This window comes from Ascaphus truei, chromosome 5 (assembly GCF_040206685.1).
Source record: "Ascaphus truei isolate aAscTru1 chromosome 5, aAscTru1.hap1, whole genome shotgun sequence".
Classification (NCBI taxonomy): Eukaryota; Metazoa; Chordata; class Amphibia; order Anura; family Ascaphidae; genus Ascaphus; species Ascaphus truei.
In genome coordinates this window covers 277,861,595-277,878,500 of record NC_134487.1, presented here as the reverse complement: position 1 = coordinate 277,878,500, position 16,906 = coordinate 277,861,595, and the positions used below count along the sequence as shown (strand labels likewise).

Genomic DNA, 16,906 nt, shown 5'->3' with positions numbered 1-16,906 from the left:
TACATTTTATATGGAGAGTACATTACAGATGAGTTACTATTATTTTGATAATTACAGCATTTGACTAGCTAAGGCATACTGAAATATATCATTTATTTTACATATGTCCTGGGATGACAGATGGGATGTCCCTATTAAATATGCTGTAATATTGTGCTGGTGAAGAATTTAGCTCTATTCAAATGAATGGGGTGCAAGTTGTTTCAGCATGGGAAAGACAGCCTTATGAAGGGACTAGGAGCATGCCTATAGATATTAGCCCTTCAGCATGGGTAGGGAAACGCTGGAGATGAGCAGGTTAGTTGTGATAAGAGGCAGCACTCGCATGGATGTTTTCAGGATATTTATTGAGATGGATTGTTCAAGTCCTCCAGGAGAGAAGTTCCAGTGGAGGAAGAAAACGTTGATTCACTTTAATAAACACCCTGAAAACAATGCGTGTGCTGGCTCTTCTCTTCAAAGGGATTATGCCACCATCAACTGGAGTGGACAATGCTCAGGGAGGAATTTAACTCATTGTTCTCTGTGTTCTAGGGAGGCTATTAATGTAATGCCCTACACTAAACCTTCACATACCTATTATCAGCATCCACATTTATTGACCACTTGTCAATGTGGGATTCTGGGAAAACCAAATGTTGGTGAAGCATGAAAGGGTGAGACACGAACTGTTTAGTTGTCTTAATTGGTTACTGTCCCTTCTTTTCAAGACCTTTTAAAAGCCCCTAATGTTTTCAAGCATTCCTTATGCTGTTTGGTTTAGTGCTGCAGACAAAGATCATGACTAGTATTGAAGGTGTTACCAAAAGGATTTTTTTTAAAAGGATACTTTTGTATTACAATGTTACATTGATGTTTTTTTTTTTTTTTTTAATGTTTTATATTTGTGTATTTTTTTTTCCCCATGACTTAGAAGTCTGTTAGTCAGGCCCGGCTTGTAGGCCTGTAAGACAGTTGGGTGTAGTGTGATAGAAGGAAGAAGAGTGTTGGTAAGCATTTAGGTACCCCACGGTGTGGAGTAAGGCCTCCCAGGAGGTTGGAGAGCAGGTTAACTAGGTATAACGTAGTGGTTATTACTAGCCTCTTTGGCATGCAAAGGGGTAATGAAGCTACTCTTAGTGTGTTATGACTAGAAATCCTTTTACTAGCTATGCTGTTTATGAATGTATGTAGAGACACTTTCACAAACATGGCTACCAAGGGATTGATGATTCATAAATTGACTGTGTGTGTACAACTTGGAGCAGAGAAGTGAGGGATATGAAAACAGCAAGGGTTTTAACTAGGTATGGGGATGCACAGACTAGATTGGCTATGAGGGTCATTTTCTGTGTGTTAAACTCTTATTCAGAGCAGGCATGCATCATGGCTAATCTGTTTCAGGCGTGACAATTTTTACTTAGTCTGGGTAGCTTAACCAGGTTGAATGGGATGCTGGATATTTGTTTGCCAATTGGCAGGTTTTGGCAAAAAAAAAAAATATATATATTTTTTTTCTGGACTATGATACAATTCTGGAGATATTGCACTAATGTATTGATGCCTTTTAGTGCCTATGAAGTATGGCATCCTGGGTGCCCTTATGACATACAGTAAATGTCATGGGGTTTTGCTAATTTCCTAGTGGGGCACTCAGCACACCGCCAACAAACAGAAGGCCCTCCCTATCACTGGAAGGAGGAAGCAATCGCATGATCTCTGGAAGCCATGTAGGTGTCAGGATCCTCCAATATTGAAGTGGTTAATGAAACAATTTCCACTTTTAATGGAAGGCTTTGGTTTTATACATCTAGTGCATAGTTTTCTCATTTGTATCAAATAAACATTCATATACTGTATATGACCCCCATTAAGTTTCCATGCCATATGGTGACTTCACCATAACTAAATAGAATTGAAATACTAGTATATATTCCAATATTCTGATTAGCTATTCCAGTTTTCAGTATATTTCTCTGTAAAAATTACTTTGTTCTTCAGGTGTTTCATTTTAAACCAAAAAAAAAACATTGATCAGTGTTTTATAAGGAAACAAATCATTTCCACGAATGTGGTGTTTAATGGAGCATCTTTTGGGGTTTTCCTACTTGCTTGGTTATAGCTTTTTGTGTCAATGTTACAGAAAGTGGTCTACAACAGGACATGGGTTTCAGTTCTTTTTAATCGGGTGTTTTTCTGGTTAAAATCGAGAATCTGAGTCCTTAATTATGATGAAGAATAGAGTTAATCGTGAACTTATCTAAAAATTGCTGGAAATATGGCAGATCATAAGAGGGAAAGCAAAATGTATAAATAAAGGGTTGGTAGATAGAACTCACAGTTCATCAGTATAAATTAGTAAAAGGCTAACAGTGTTGTGAGTGTCTGTGTCTGTCAGAAGAACAGATACATTTGCCAACATTCCTAATGTCTCACAAAATCAAGGTGTCTATCAATGCAATTATGCTGCAAGAGACATTTTCGACCTGCACCTCTCAGTTTTTTTTGCTCCAATTTTTGCCTGTCTACCCCCGCTTGCGACTTGGGGAGAGTCCAATAGGAGTTACATGGTGCACAGATTATAAGGAAGGGTATCACATTCTGTACCATTCATTTCCCTTTTATTTGCCCCCCAAACATTTGCCACATCTGAAGGGGTGCAAGTCTAATATTCGCATCAGATGTCAGAAACTATTCTTACATATGCAGCTCCAAGATAGAGTATGGCGTTATAACACTTTTTTTTGTACGTTAATACAGTGGTGTATGTACTATGGGTTCTATACTGATGCAGCGGCCGTTATTCGAACACTTCACGCGTCATGTACACCGGAATCCCGATTTGAAACCGCGGGATGAAATCCAGCGTTCCCGCACTAAGATGCGAGCGCAGCAAAACAAATTTTAGTGTTCTGGCTTTTAAAAACATGAAATTGGCACAGTAGCACAGTACTGTACACATTACAATTCATCCATTTTATTGCCAACGAAGAAACAGAATCCATGAAATTCAAACAAAACATCCGCGATAAGCGCGGGTGCCTGGGGGTGATTGGCCGCGTTCATGCTGCGTGGGGAACTCAAAATCGGCGCCGTGATGTGTTCGAATAACGGCCGCTGCATCAGTATAACGGCCGCTGCATCAGTAGATCAAGAGGTGTGCATGAATGTAACTGCATTACAAGAAACACCTTGTTCCCCGTTTGAAAACAAACGCAGAAAAACAAACCACACATTTTTAATGCACCAATATGTAAAATGTATTCTTGCCCTGGTGCCTCCCATTTACTCTACAAATCCGGCATTTTATTGCACATAGTGTCACAACTTAGATCATCTCTTTGGGTGACACAGGGTGTAGTCACTACAGGGCTGGCACTCTAGATCAGCGTTGCGCAAACTGTGGGGCGCGACCCCCAGGGGGGGCGCGACACTGCCGACGGGGGGCGCGGGGTTTACAGAGGCCCCGCGCGCTTCCCGAAGGCACTTGAATTAAGTGCCGGGGGAGCTGCAGGGCCTCTGTAAACCTAACTTACCGTGGCTCCGGCGGCTTCCTCCCTGTGTCGCCATGGCAACGCGGCGTCAAAATGACGCTGCTATGGCAACGTGACGTCATTACGCCGGAGCGCGGGTAAGTTGGGGTTGGGAGGGGGGCGCGGGAGTGAGGGGACAGCCGGCAGGGGGGCGCAGGGAAAAAAGTTTGCGCTCCCCTGCTCTAGATGACCCATGACAGTGACTAAGTGTGTTTTGTCATGTGTTCCCATGGAAAAAAAAAAAAGTTCAATAGTAATATTTTAAAAAAATTACAAATTAAAAAAAAAAGTGCACCCAAGTGCCTTTTTGCACCAAAGGTTGAGAAAAGTGGAATACAAATGACATTTAAAAAAAAAAAAAAACCTAGTACAAATACACATACTGTACATTTCCCCCCCATTAACCTTAATACACTACGTTTTACTGGTAGTGTGTAATAAAAAAAATAAGGCATATTGCCTAGCTTATTACTGTTAAATCTGTGAAGATGAACTGAAACAGCTTTAAAAGATGGAAAACATTCGCACACACCAAAGATGTGGAGTTTTGTTCCTCAGTTAAAATGTGGGAAATTAGATATCCCTCAGTGATGCCGAGAGTATTTAAATAAAGGGGTAGAAATAAAAAACTACTATGGAAAAAAAGTGAGTTTATATCGTCATTTTAGATACCTGAATAGAAGTTACAGTCCGAACCTGGCTAACCCATGTGTACAATGCAAATAAATCACATACACAAAAAATAAAAAACCACCACTAGAACATACAATTTTTTTCCCTTTTTCAAACGGATTATATTTACCACAAACAAAGAAAAACCACACAATTAAAAATATAAATTTACTGATCAAGTAAAAAATGTTCTGTGAAATGTTCAGATAAACACAGAAACAGGACATTAAAAAGTGGTACTGCAGCAGCAAGATAAAACACCTCTTCCCATCAGTGAAGCAGGACCAGCGCAAAAGAATTGTAACATATTTACAGACAGTTCACACTGCTTTCAGTGTAATGTTTCTTTCCTTCTTAAAAAAAAAAATCAGTTTTGCAGCTGGGTGAGGTTTGGGACCTACACATACTGGTCCTAAACTCAAACGCATTGGGGTTCTAATCCCCCCCCCCCCCCCCCTCTTCCACTGATACTGCTCCACATGCCTAGAAATGTTACCCACACCCATAAAACCATTTGCTGCAAGTTGGAAACATTCAACCATTACAATCTGAAAAGGTGGGCACAACAGCACCTTTTTCAAACCGTATAAAACGATTTAGAAATTTGAAACAGGATACCAGGCACTTCCCAGGACCGTTATACCAGGGATTATATCAAACCAAACCGTACAAGTGTGTTTGAGATAGATACACCCATACACTATATGGCACATATTCCGTATGCATTGCCAGGATAGCACAGGGCCCATTCATTTAAATGCAGAGCTTCCCTAGCAAGAAGACAGCTTCATCACATACGGAATAGGGGTGTATAAAATGGACAAAATGAGATCACCAAAAAAAAAAAAAAAAAACGAGCACTTGTCACATTCCTCCCCCCTTGTTTAAAAAGTAGATAGGGAAAGGGAAACTGGATTCCCGGCTGAAGTTAAATAATTTCAGCTCTGGTGATCCCCTGGTTCCAGAGATTGCTGGCACCAATGACTTCAGGGTATTTAAATGCTTGCATCACGCGGCCCAAGAGGAAGCTGCGATGGAGGATGCTGTGGCTACATGTTGGCCGGTGCAATTTGGGAAATTTAACAGCCATTTTTGGGGATGCAACCAGTGACATTTTACCTGATTTTTTGTTTTTTTATATTTTAGTTACAATTTGATGTGCCTTGTAACCGGTTTCATCACTTTTCTGCCTGCATAGAGGTCCAACCCCAAGCATGGTTTGCCTGGTCTGTAAATGTAGGTTTGTCAGATGTGATCACCAGACTGTGTGTTCTCCAAACAAAGCAGGTTATTACAGAGCAAGCGAGTGTACAGTAATTTAGAGAATATGCTGCACTCTGGTTATTCGTATGAGAAGAACTTCTGTTTCATCACAATCACCAGCCCTTCCTGAAGGTCAAATGAAACCTGGACGGCTTTAATCCTACTTTAGCATTTATACCATGATGTGGGAAACATTATTTTCGGGGTGTAGCCTGCATATTTACTTCTGCTGCTACAGCCGTGCATGCAAATTGAGTCAGTTTGGCTTTACATGGGATAAAGCCAAATATTAGTGCAGAAGACCACGTAGAGCTCAGTCTGCAGATGTCTATGTGTAGATGACAAATACTTTGGGTTTATTGTCCATGCTCTCTGTTTCCATGTGATCTAATAAAATCATTTTGTCCTCCATCCTTGAGGTTTTCAAAGGTGGTGGGGGCTGATGGCTCTGCAGCTGTTGCTGAAGGCTCTTCAGGCTGATGTCAAGGTCCTTGAAAGCATGGAGCATGAAGACCCCCACGATAATAATGAGGAACCCACAGACTGCTCCCATCCCATCCAATGGGGACATGGACACCCACTCCTTGAAGAGGATAAGAGACGTAGCAATCACCACGCTAGTAAACAGAACGTAGTAGATGGGGAACACAAGCGAGGTGTTAAACACATCCAGGGACTTGTTGAGGTAGTTAACTTGGGTGGTTACAGATATAACCAGGATAAGGATTAGAATCCAGGGCAGGGGATGCTGCAAAACAGGTTGCCCTGTGAGAAGGCCCTTCACAGCAATACCTAAACCCTTTACGGAAGACACAGAGAAGGCGCCCAGGAGAGAGCAAATAGCCAGGAAGACCAGGATGTTGGTGTGGCCGTAGCGTGGGGAAAGTAGGAAGATGAGGATCAGGCAGAAGATGAGCAGGAAACTTATGTAGGCTATGAATCCTGTGGAGGGGGAAAAAAAAAAAAAAAAAACTTGTATTAATCTTGCAATTTTTAATATAGCAATAGGCAAAGTTATACATCATGTGCAGCCACCTGTGCTAGAATCTTGGCAGTGCACATCTGGTGCAGAACACCAGAGGGATTTAAAAAAAAAAAAAAAGTACGTATTTATTTATAAGGAGCTATGCATCAATCTCCCAAAGTTTGACTTCCTACATTTAAATTAGTCTCATTTTAAAAATCAAGAAACAAAGTGTTATATATTAAAGCCCCCCTACTGGGGAGGAAAAAAAAAAAAAGGAGGGGGGGGGGGGGTGTAGTGCGTTTATTCCTCCCTCCCTCCGTATACCTTTTGTAGCACGAATATTGATTTTCCAATTATTTTCCAATTATAGCAGTAATGTAATGGGAACAGATCAGTGATGCAGTTAGTCAGCTGATGACCCCCCATCTCCAATATGTATAAAGTCTTTAGCACCTTTAGCAGTTTTTCCATTTGCATGTAATACACTCCATAGTCTGAGCGGAACTTAACTTTATCTGCCTATTCCCCAGGAACCATCACTGAGCCGCATGCTTGTGATTTCGAAAACCACTAAACAACTTAGGATATCGGGAAGACCGAAGCTGACACAAGTGATCACTTGAGACATTATTATGGTCTAAGGCTCTAAGCTACATGTAGTGAAGGGGTTGTGAAGATCTGGAGAGGGTGGAGGGTCTTATGACGTGAGCCAGTCAGGGACACAATCATGGAAAGCCATTAAAAGTTAAGACCAGAAAATCATAGGTACAGTACAAGGGTGAATCACTGATCTAAAAGTTCTGCAACATAGGGAAAGGATCCCTGGTGCCACTCTGATCTCTTACCAGGATCTTGGAGCTTGGACGACATGTCTACTAAAGTGGTCACCTCTTGTTCCTCAGGGGAGTGGATCACCATCACAGTGCTTCCCAGCACACTGAGCGTACACCCCAACTTCCCCAAGAGGTTCAGATGTTGCCCCAGGAGGTAAGAGGACAGCACAGCACTGAGTTGTAGAAAGAGGAGGATTAGATTTGAATTGCACACAAATTATACAGTGGTCCCCAAACCCACAGACCTTTTCATTACAGGATGAGCTGAAGAGGCCAACATAAGTATATAGACTTGGTTCCTTTCATGTGGAGCACATCTAGTCTAAGAATGTCATGGCAAAATGGTAGGGAACAGGTTCGTTTAATGCACTACTTAAGCAGCAGTTCTTGAGAAATATTGATATGTTGCACACATACTTCTTTTTTTTTTTTTAAAGTCAACTGAATATCTGAGCATTTGTTGGCAGCAAACTAACAAGTTGTCATAACACAAACATTCTGCCAATTCGTGAATTTCTTTAAAAACATTAGGGTAATTTTGTCAAGAGGCGCAAACCGGTCCCTCTAAACAGAAACTCACAGTTATGGGACCAGCAACAATAATTACTTTGTCATTGCCCTGTAAACCCTTAATAAAATGACATCTAAAGAGACAATGGCAGTCTGTACCAGGATAGGCAAACCAAATTAACGTAGAAGATCTGGCAGTGGTCTCAGAACGAGACTTAAAATACCTGATCTGTTAAATGTTGTTATGGGAGAGCATAAATAGTCCATTACACACAGCACTTGCCATTATATATTTCTAAAAAAAATATTGATTGCCATTACACCAAAGCAAGGGTATGTCACAAATTCTGACTATTAATGGAAATAACGTATTACCTGATGAGGACACTCAGAGCCCCCAGAGGAGTGACCACTGTGGCTGGTGCAAAAGCATAAGCAGCAAAGTTGGCCACTTCACCTCCTCCCACTGAAAGCAAAAGACAGGGGTCAATAAAGGAGAACAGGAGAAAATCCCCATAAAAAAGGACCCAATGGCCCCAAGCACTCTACTCTAAAAGCAGAGAAATACTCATTTTACCTAGTAACTCCCACTTCTCCTTTAGTCTGAGAGACTGCTAAAAAATGTTCTTACTAAAGCAGTTGACATATAGAGCTGGGCAAAATCTATAGTCGAGATCCACAGATTTCCTAGGGAAGCACTTCCTAACCACGTGTCTGCAGATAACCAACAACGCTGGATTGTTCTACGGTTTAGCAGAATGAAACTCTGGTATTTCTAATATTACTCCTGGAGTACTATACTACTAAGGAACCCAGGCCCTGTGTGTATTTGGGGGCTCTGTGTGAGAGTAATATTATTCTTCATGCCTAGTCTTCCCATCATAAATGGAGTTTGCTTGTCCCCCTGCCGAGTAAGGTTGCTAGCTACAGCATTGGGGTCCTTTCCAACCAGCGCAGAGACTTCGGCACCAAACCCATTACACTCAAACTATTAGACATTTGTTTTTAGTGGGTTGAGGTGGGAGAAAAAAGAAATGAAGGATCACTTGGGTTGCTAGGGAGTTACAGCTAATGTTGTACTTAACAAGATAACCTCACGGAAAGAACGGAGCAATTGCAGCAAGAAGGGGGCTAGATACCACTATAAAAATCCTTTATTCCATGGTTGTACTTACTCGTTAAGAGGCCAGCCCACCACATCCAGTCTTTCAAATACCCATGTCCCCCGGCACCTGTGAAGCAAGGCACTGGTTACATGTGGGAGGAAGGGGGGGGGGGCGCACAAACATACCACTCCCCTTAAGAACATGGTAACTAAATAATATAGCAAACCAGTCTATCTTTGCGGTTTTGACTTAAAGCTACAGACCAAGCAATATCCTACGTGCATTTTTGTTTTAAATAAATCAGTTCTGTTTTATAAGAACATTTTTTTTTAAACTCTGTATTACATTTTTAATGTATTATTATGTTAGAAGCCTTTTTTTGTTTCTATATCAACCATTTACAAAGTCACATCTGACACAGGCCTTTGCACACCCCTTTTAGAACCCTGCCCTCTCTCTAGCAGTGCACCAATTGTATCTTGTGGCTGCCTGGTCACATGATTGTTCCCACAAAACTTTGCATTGTTGGTCCTCTTCTGCTGCAGTGAGACATTTAGTGAACCCCCGAGCCGAATCTTCGCCAATCGATCAGCAACTTGAACATATTAAAGGGAGAGGAAAAAAAGGCAGCTTGGACTGCTGCTTTAAAACACTATCAAGGGACATCCATGTTTAAGAAAAACCCAAGAGTTTCAGAAATAAAGATTGCAATTAATGCTATTCTTAAAAATAAAAACTAAATAAAAAAAAGTCACTGATGTTTTCAGTGCTTGCCAATGACCTTAGGTAATAAACAAGAGCGTGTCCAATGAACACAAAACAATTAATAATTCAATGGCAGCACGAACCATAAAAGCACAAATTTGCAAAATGAACAAATATGTACCGAGGTTATGAAAATTTGAAACAATTATTCTAAAGTTTGAAATATCTAAAAAATAGTGCACAAAAAAAAAAAAAATATAACAAAAATGCAGTTCCAAGGGGCAAATGGAAGTCCAAACAGATTATGCTACACAAGCTCCTGAAGAAGTTGATGTACCTCAAAATAAAAAAGGACAAAACACAAGCACATACCATTGTGTACTAAATTGTTTTACTGGAGGAACATGATAAATCCATTACATGCACTCACAAAAAACACTGGAACCCGCCTAAAACAATGCAGATGAATCCCTCGGCAGTGACTGCATATACACAGCAAACCACTGATTGTCCCGAAGCAGTAACAACTCCACAAAATATTTACTATACTATGGTAATGTTTTGACCCCTATCTCTGCTGCACCACCAAGTCAGGAGTCCCCCTCCCTGCCCCCTCTCACCTGCACGGGTCCCTCCCTGCTGGCACAGACGCAGAAGTCCTTTCTTTTTCAGGATGATGCTGCTGCCGATGAGGACGCTGGAAACATGGCCAATGCCAGTCCGATGAGGAAGTCATAGTTTGTCTGGACGGAGGAGGACCAGCTTGAATCAAAGGTCAGGTTTTCATAGATTGCTATGGACAGGTCAATCTCCCTTAAGACCAGGCAGACCACTTGACGCGAGGGGCAGTTCAGAGTGACCAAAGACCCTGCAGAAAAGGGAAGGAGGGGTTAGTATGTTTCTATGGAAACTTGTGCTGGCTAGAAATACACAAGCTTGTGGTGTCAATGCACTTCCAACTAAAAACCAGTGTGATCTATTGAAATTGCTCTAACCCCCCTGTAGTTGGATAGTAATATTATTCATTTACAATCCCTGCCTATGATCAAATAGGGTCTGAGATTTCACAACAGAGCAGGGGTGCACAAACTGGGGGGCGCAAGATTTTCTGTGGGGGGCCACAGTGATTACGGAGGCCACGCGCTCTTCCCAAAAGTATTTACATTAAATGCCAGGGACCATGCGAGGCCTCTGTAAACTTCCAACAGCTTCGGACAACGCGTCTCCGTGGTGAAGCTGCGTCAAAGGACCTTGTGGGGGGAGAGAGAGAGCAGGCGGGGGGGGGGGGGGGGGGGGGGGGAGAGAGAGAGAGCAGGCGGGGGGGGGGGGGGGGGGAGAGAGAGAGGAGAGAGCAGGCGGGGGGGGGGGGGGGGGAGAGAGAGAGAGAGAGCAGGCGGGGGGGGGGGGGGGGAGAGAGAGAGAGAGCAGGCGGGGGGGGGGGGGTGAGAGAGAGAGAGAGAGCAGGCGGGGGGGGGGGGGAGAGAGAGAGAGAGCAGGCGGGGGGGGGGGGGGGAGAGAGAGAGAGAGCAGGCGGGGGGGGGGGGGGAGAGAGAGAGAGAGCAGGCGGGGGGGGGGGGGGAGAGAGAGAGAGAGCAGGCCGGGGGGGGGAGGGGAGAGAGAGAGCAGGCGGGGGGGGGGGGGAGAGAGAGAGAGCAGGCGGGGGGGGGGGGAGAGAGAGAGCAGGCGGGGGGGGGGGGGGGAGAGAGAGCAGGCGTGGGGGGGAGGGGGAGAGCAGGCGTGGGGGGGAGGGGGAGAGCAGGCGTGGGGGGGAGGGGGAGAGCAGGCGTGGGGGGGAGGGGGAGAGCAGGCGTGGGGGGGAGGGGGAGAGCAGGCTTGGGGGGGGAGAGCAGGCTTGGGGGGGGGAGAGCAGGCTTGGGGGGGGGAGAGCAGGCTTGGGGGGGGGAGAGCAGGCTTGGGGGGGGGGAGAGCAGGCTTGGGGGGGGAGAGCAGGCTTGGGGGGGGAGAGCAGGCTTGGGGGGGAGAGCAGGCTTGGGGGGGGAGAGCAGGCTTGGGGGGGGAGAGCAGGCTTGGGGGGGGAGAGCAGGCTTGGGGGGGGAGAGCAGGCTTGGGGGGGGAGAGCAGGCTTGGGGGGGGAGAGCAGGCTTGGGGGGGAGAGCAGGCTTGGGGGGAGAGCAGGCTTGGGGGGGGAGAGCAGGCTTGGGGGGGGAGAGCAGGCTTGGGGGGGAGAGCAGGCTTGGGGGGGGAGAGCAGGCTTGGGGGGGGAGAGCAGGCTTGGGGGGGGAGAGCAGGCTTGGGGGGGGAGAGCAGGCTTGGGGGGGGGGAGAGCAGGCTTGGGGGGGGGAGAGCAGGCTTGGGGGGGGGAGAGCAGGCTTGGGGGGGGAGAGCAGGCTTGGGGGGGGAGAGCAGGCTTGGGGGGGGAGAGCAGGCTTGGGGGGGAGAGCAGGCTTGGGGGGGGAGAGCAGGCTTGGGGGGGGAGAGCAGGCTTGGGGGGGGAGAGCAGGCTTGGGGGGGGAGAGCAGGCTTGGGGGGGGAGAGCAGGCTGGGGGGGGAGAGCAGGCTTGGGGGGGAGAGCAGGCTTGGGGGGGAGAGCAGGCTTGGGGGGGGGAGAGCAGGCTTGGGGGGGGAGAGCAGGCTTGGGGGGGAGAGCAGGCTTGGGGGGGGAGAGCAGGCTTGGGGGGGGAGAGCAGGCTTGGGGGGGGAGAGCAGTCGGGGGGGGGGGGAGAGCAGTCGGGGGGGGGGGGGGGAGAGCAGTCGGGGGGGGGGGGGGAGAGCAGTCGGGGGGGGGGGGGAGAGCAGTCGGGGGGGGGGGGGGAGAGCAGTCGGGGGGGGAGAGCAGTCGGGGGGGGGGAGAGCAGTCGGGGGGGGGGAGAGCAGTCGGGGGGGGGGAGAGCAGTCGGGGGGGGGGAGAGCAGGGGGAGAGGAGAGCAGGGGGGAGAGGAGAGCAGGGGGAGAGGAGAGCAGGGGGAGAGCAGTCGGGGGGGGGGGGAGAGCAGTCGGGGGGGGGGGGAGAGCAGTCGGGGGGGGGGAGAGCAGTCGGGGGGGGGAGAGCAGTCGGGGGGGGGAGAGCAGTCGGGGGGGGGGAGAGCAGTCGGGGGGGGGGGAGAGCAGTCGGGGGGGGGAGAGCAGTCGGGGGGGGGAGAGCAGTCGGGGGGGGGGAGAGCAGTCGGGGGGGGGGAGAGCAGGGGGAGAGGAGAGCAGGGGGAGAGGAGAGCAGGGGGAGAGGAGAGCAGGGGGAGAGCAGTCGGGGGGGGGAGAGCAGTCGGGGGGGGGGGAGAGCAGTCGGGGGGGGGGGAGAGCAGTCGGGGGGGGAGAGCAGTCGGGGGGGGGAGAGCAGTCGGGGGGGGGGAGAGCAGTCGGGGGGGGGAGAGCAGTCGGGGGGGGGGAGAGCAGTCGGGGGGGGGGGGAGAGCAGTCGGGGGGGGGGGAGAGCAGTCGGGGGGGGGAGAGCAGTCGGGGGGGGAGAGCAGTCGGGGGGGGAGAGCAGTCGGGGGGGGGGGGAGAGCAGTCGGGGGGGGGAGAGCAGTCGGGGGGGAGAGCAGTCGGGGGGAGAGCAGTCGGGGGGAGAGCAGTCGGGGGAGAGCAGTCGGGGGGGGGAGAGCAGTCGGGGGGGGGGAGAGCAGTCGGGGGGGGGGAGAGCAGTCGGGGGGGGGGGAGAGCAGTCGGGGGGGGGGGAGCAGTCGGGGGGGGGAGAGCAGTCGGGGGGGGGGGGGAGAGCAGTCGGGGGGGGGGGAGAGCAGTCGGGGGGGGGGGGAGAGCAGTCGGGGGGGGGGGGGGAGAGCAGTCGGGGGGGGGGGGGGAGAGCAGTCGGGGGGGGGGAGAGCAGTCGGGGGGGGAGAGCAGTCGGGGGGGGGGAGAGCAGTCGGGGGGGGGGAGAGCAGTCGGGGGGGGGAGAGCAGTCGGGGGGGGGAGAGCAGTCGGGGGGGGGGAGAGCAGTCGGGGGGGGGGAGAGCAGGGGGGAGAGCAGTCGGGGGGGGGAGAGCAGTCGGGGGGGGGAGAGCAGTCGGGGGGGGAGAGCAGTCGGGGGGGGAGAGCAGTCGGGGGGAGAGCAGTCGAGGGGGAGAGCAGTCGAGGGGGGGGGGAGTCGAGGGGGGGGGGAGAGCAGTCGAGGGGGGGGGGGGAGAGCAGTCGAGGGGGGGGGGAGAGCAGTCGAGGGGGGGGGGGAGAGCAGTCGAGGGGGGGGGGAGAGCAGTCGAGGGGGGGGGGGAGAGCAGTCGAGGGGGGGGGGAGAGCAGTCGGGGGGGGGGGAGAGCAGTCGGGGGGGGGAGAGCAGTCGGGGGGGGGGGAGAGCAGTCGGGGGGGGGAGAGCAGTCGGGGGGGGAGAGCAGTCGGGGGGGGAGAGCAGTCGGGGGGGGGAGAGCAGTCGGGGGGGAGAGCAGTCGGGGGGGGAGAGCAGTCGGGGGGGGGGGAGAGCGGGGGGCGGGGAGAGCACAGTCGGGGGGGGGGGGGAGAGCAGTCGGGGGGGGGAGAGCAGTCGGGGGGGGGGAGAGCAGTCGGGGGGGGGAGAGCAGTCGGGGGGGGGGGGGGAGAGCAGTCGGGGGGGGGGGAGAGCAGTCGGGGGGGGGGGGGAGAGCAGTCGGGGGGGGGGGGAGAGCAGTCGGGGGGGGGGGGAGAGCAGTCGGGGGGGGGGGAGAGCAGTCGGGGGGGGGGGGAGAGCAGTCGGGGGGGGGGGAGAGCAGTCGGGGGGGGGGGAGAGCAGTCGGGGGGGAGAGCAGTCGGGGGGGGAGAGCAGTCGGGGGAGAGCAGTCGGGGGGGGGGAGAGCAGTCGGGGGGGGGGGGAGAGCAGTCGGGGGGGGGGAGAGCAGTCGGGGGTGGGGGAGAGCAGTCGGGGGGGGGGAGAGCAGTCGGGGGGGGGGAGAGCAGTCGGGGGGTGGGGAGAGCAGTCGGGGGGGGGGGAGAGCAGTCGGGGGGGGGGGAGAGCAGTCGGGGGGGGGGAGAGCAGTCGGGGGGGGGGAGAGCAGTCGGGGGTGGGGGAGAGCAGTCGGGGGGGGGGAGAGCAGTCGGGGGGGGGGGAGAGCAGTCGGGGGGGGGGGAGAGCAGTCGGGGGTGGGGGAGAGCAGTCGGGGGGGGGGGAGAGCAGTCGGGGGGGGGGAGAGCAGTCGGGGGGGGGGAGAGCAGTCGGGGGGGGGAGAGCAGTCGGGGGCGGGAGAGCAGTCGGGGGGAGAGCAGTCGGGGGGAGAGCAGTCGGGGGGGGGGAGAGCAGTCGGGGGGGGGGGAGAGCAGTCGGGGGGGGGGAGAGCAGTCGGGGGTGGGGGGAGAGCAGTCGGGGGGGGGGGAGAGCAGTCGGGGGGGGGGGGGGGAGAGCAGTCGGGGGGGGGGGGGGGGAGAGCAGTCGGGGGGGGGGGAGAGCAGTCGGGGGGGGGGAGAGCAGTCGGGGGGGGGGGAGAGCAGTCGGGGGGGGGGGGGAGAGCAGTCGGGGGGGGGGGGGGAGAGCAGTCGGGGGGGGGGGGAGAGCAGTCGGGGGGGGGGAGAGCAGTCGGGGGGGGGGAGAGCAGTCGGGGGGGGGGGAGAGCAGTCGGGGGGGGGGAGAGCAGTCGGGGGGGGGGAGAGCAGTCGGGGGGGGGGGGGAGAGCAGTCGGGGGGGGGGGAGAGCAGTCGGGGGGGGGGAGAGCAGTCGGGGGGGGGAGAGCAGTCGGGGGGGGGGAGAGCAGTCGGGGGGGGGGGAGAGCAGTCGGGGGGGGGGGAGAGCAGTCGGGGGGGGGGAGAGCAGTCGGGGGGGGGGGGAGAGCAGTCGGGGGGGGGGGAGAGCAGTCGGGGGGGGGGGGAGAGCAGTCGGGGGGGGGGGGAGAGCAGTCGGGGGGGGGGGGAGAGCAGTCGGGGGGGGGAGAGCAGTCGGGGGGGGAGAGCAGTCGGGGGGGGGGGAGAGCAGTCGGGGGGGGGGAGAGCAGTCGGGGGGGGGGGAGAGCAGTCGGGGGGGGGGGGGGGAGAGCAGTCGGGGGGGGGGGGGAGAGCAGTCGGGGGGGGGGGGGGAGAGCAGTCGGGGGGGGGGGGGAGAGCAGTCGGGGGGGGGGGCGGGGGAGAGCAGTCGGGGGGGGGGGGGGAGAGCAGTCGGGGGGGGGAGAGCAGTCGGGGGGGGGAGAGCAGTCGGGGGGGGGGGAGAGCAGTCGGGGGGGGAGAGCAGTCGGGGGGGGGGAGAGAGCAGGGGGAGAGCAGTCGGGGGGGGGAGAGCAGTCGGGGGGGAGAGCAGTCGGGGGGGGGGGGGAGAGCAGGGGAGAGCAGTCGGGGGGGGGGAGAGCAGTCGGGGGGAGAGCAGTCGGGGGGGGGAGAGCAGTCGGGGGGGGGAGAGCAGTCGGGGGGGGGAGAGCAGTCGGGGGGGGGGAGAGCAGTCGGGGGGGGGGGAGAGCAGTCGGGGGGGGGAGAGCAGTCGGGGGGGGGGAGAGCAGTCGGGGGGGGGGGGAGAGCAGTCGGGGGGGGGGGAGAGCAGTCGGGGGGGAGAGCAGTCGGGGGGGAGAGCAGTCGGGGGGAGAGCAGTCGGGGGGGGGGGGAGAGAGCAGTCGGGGGGGGGGGAGAGCAGTCGGGGGGGGGGGGGGGAGAGCAGTCGGGGGGGGGGGGAGAGCAGTCGGGGGGGGGAGAGCAGTCGGGGGGGTGGGGAGAGCAGTCGGGGGGGGGGGGAGAGCAGTCGGGGGGGGGGAGAGCAGTCGGGGGGGGGGAGAGCAGTCGGGGGGGGGGGAGAGCAGTCGGGGGGGGGGAGAGCAGTCGGGGGGGGGAGAGCAGGGGGAGAGCAGTCGGGGGGGGGGAGAGCAGTCGGGGGGGGGGAGAGCAGTCGGGGGGGAGAGCAGTCGAGGGGGGAGAGCAGTCGAGGGGGGAGAGCAGTCGAGGGGGGAGAGCAGTCGAGGGGGGAGAGCAGTCGAGGGGGGAGAGCAGTCGAGGGGGGAGAGCAGTCGAGGGGGGGGAGAGCAGTCGAGGGGGGGGGGGAGAGCAGTCGAGGGGGGAGAGCAGTCGAGGGGGGGAGAGCAGTGGGGGGGGGGAGAGCAGTCGAGGGGGGAGAGCAGTCGAGGGGGGGAGAGCAGTCGAGGGGGGGGGGAGAGCAGTCGAGGGGGGGGGGAGAGCAGTCGAGGGGGGGGGGAGAGCAGTCGAGGGGGGGGGAGAGCAGTCGAGGGGGGGGGAGAGCAGTCGGGGGGGGGGGGGAGAGCAGTCGGGGGGGGAGAGCAGTCGGGGGGGGGGGAGAGCAGTCGGGGGGGGGGGGAGAGCAGTCGGGGGGGGGGAGAGCAGTCGGGGGGGGGGAGAGCAGTCGGGGGGGGGGAGAGCAGTCGGGGGGGGGGGGAGAGCAGTCGGGGGGGGGGAGAGCAGTCGGGGGGGGAGAGCAGTCGGGGGGGGGGGAGAGCAGTCGGGGGGGGGGAGAGCAGTCGGGGGGGGGGGGGAGAGCAGTCGGGGGGGGGGG

At 54.5% G+C, this 16,906-nt stretch overlaps 1 protein-coding gene across 1 annotated transcript; it reads right to left on the bottom strand.

Moving 5' to 3' along the window:
• Nucleotides 1-797: 797 nt before the first annotated feature.
• NIPAL4 (NIPA like domain containing 4) lies at nt 798-10,433 on the bottom strand. The gene is given in 6 exon segments (XM_075602194.1): nt 798-6,389; nt 7,260-7,420; nt 8,133-8,223; nt 8,933-8,989; nt 10,189-10,269; nt 10,272-10,433. Coding segments are annotated over 6 exon segments (1,008 nt in total). The 5' UTR covers nt 10,276-10,433; the 3' UTR covers nt 798-5,775.
• Between the last annotated feature and the right edge of the window lie 6,473 nt (nt 10,434-16,906).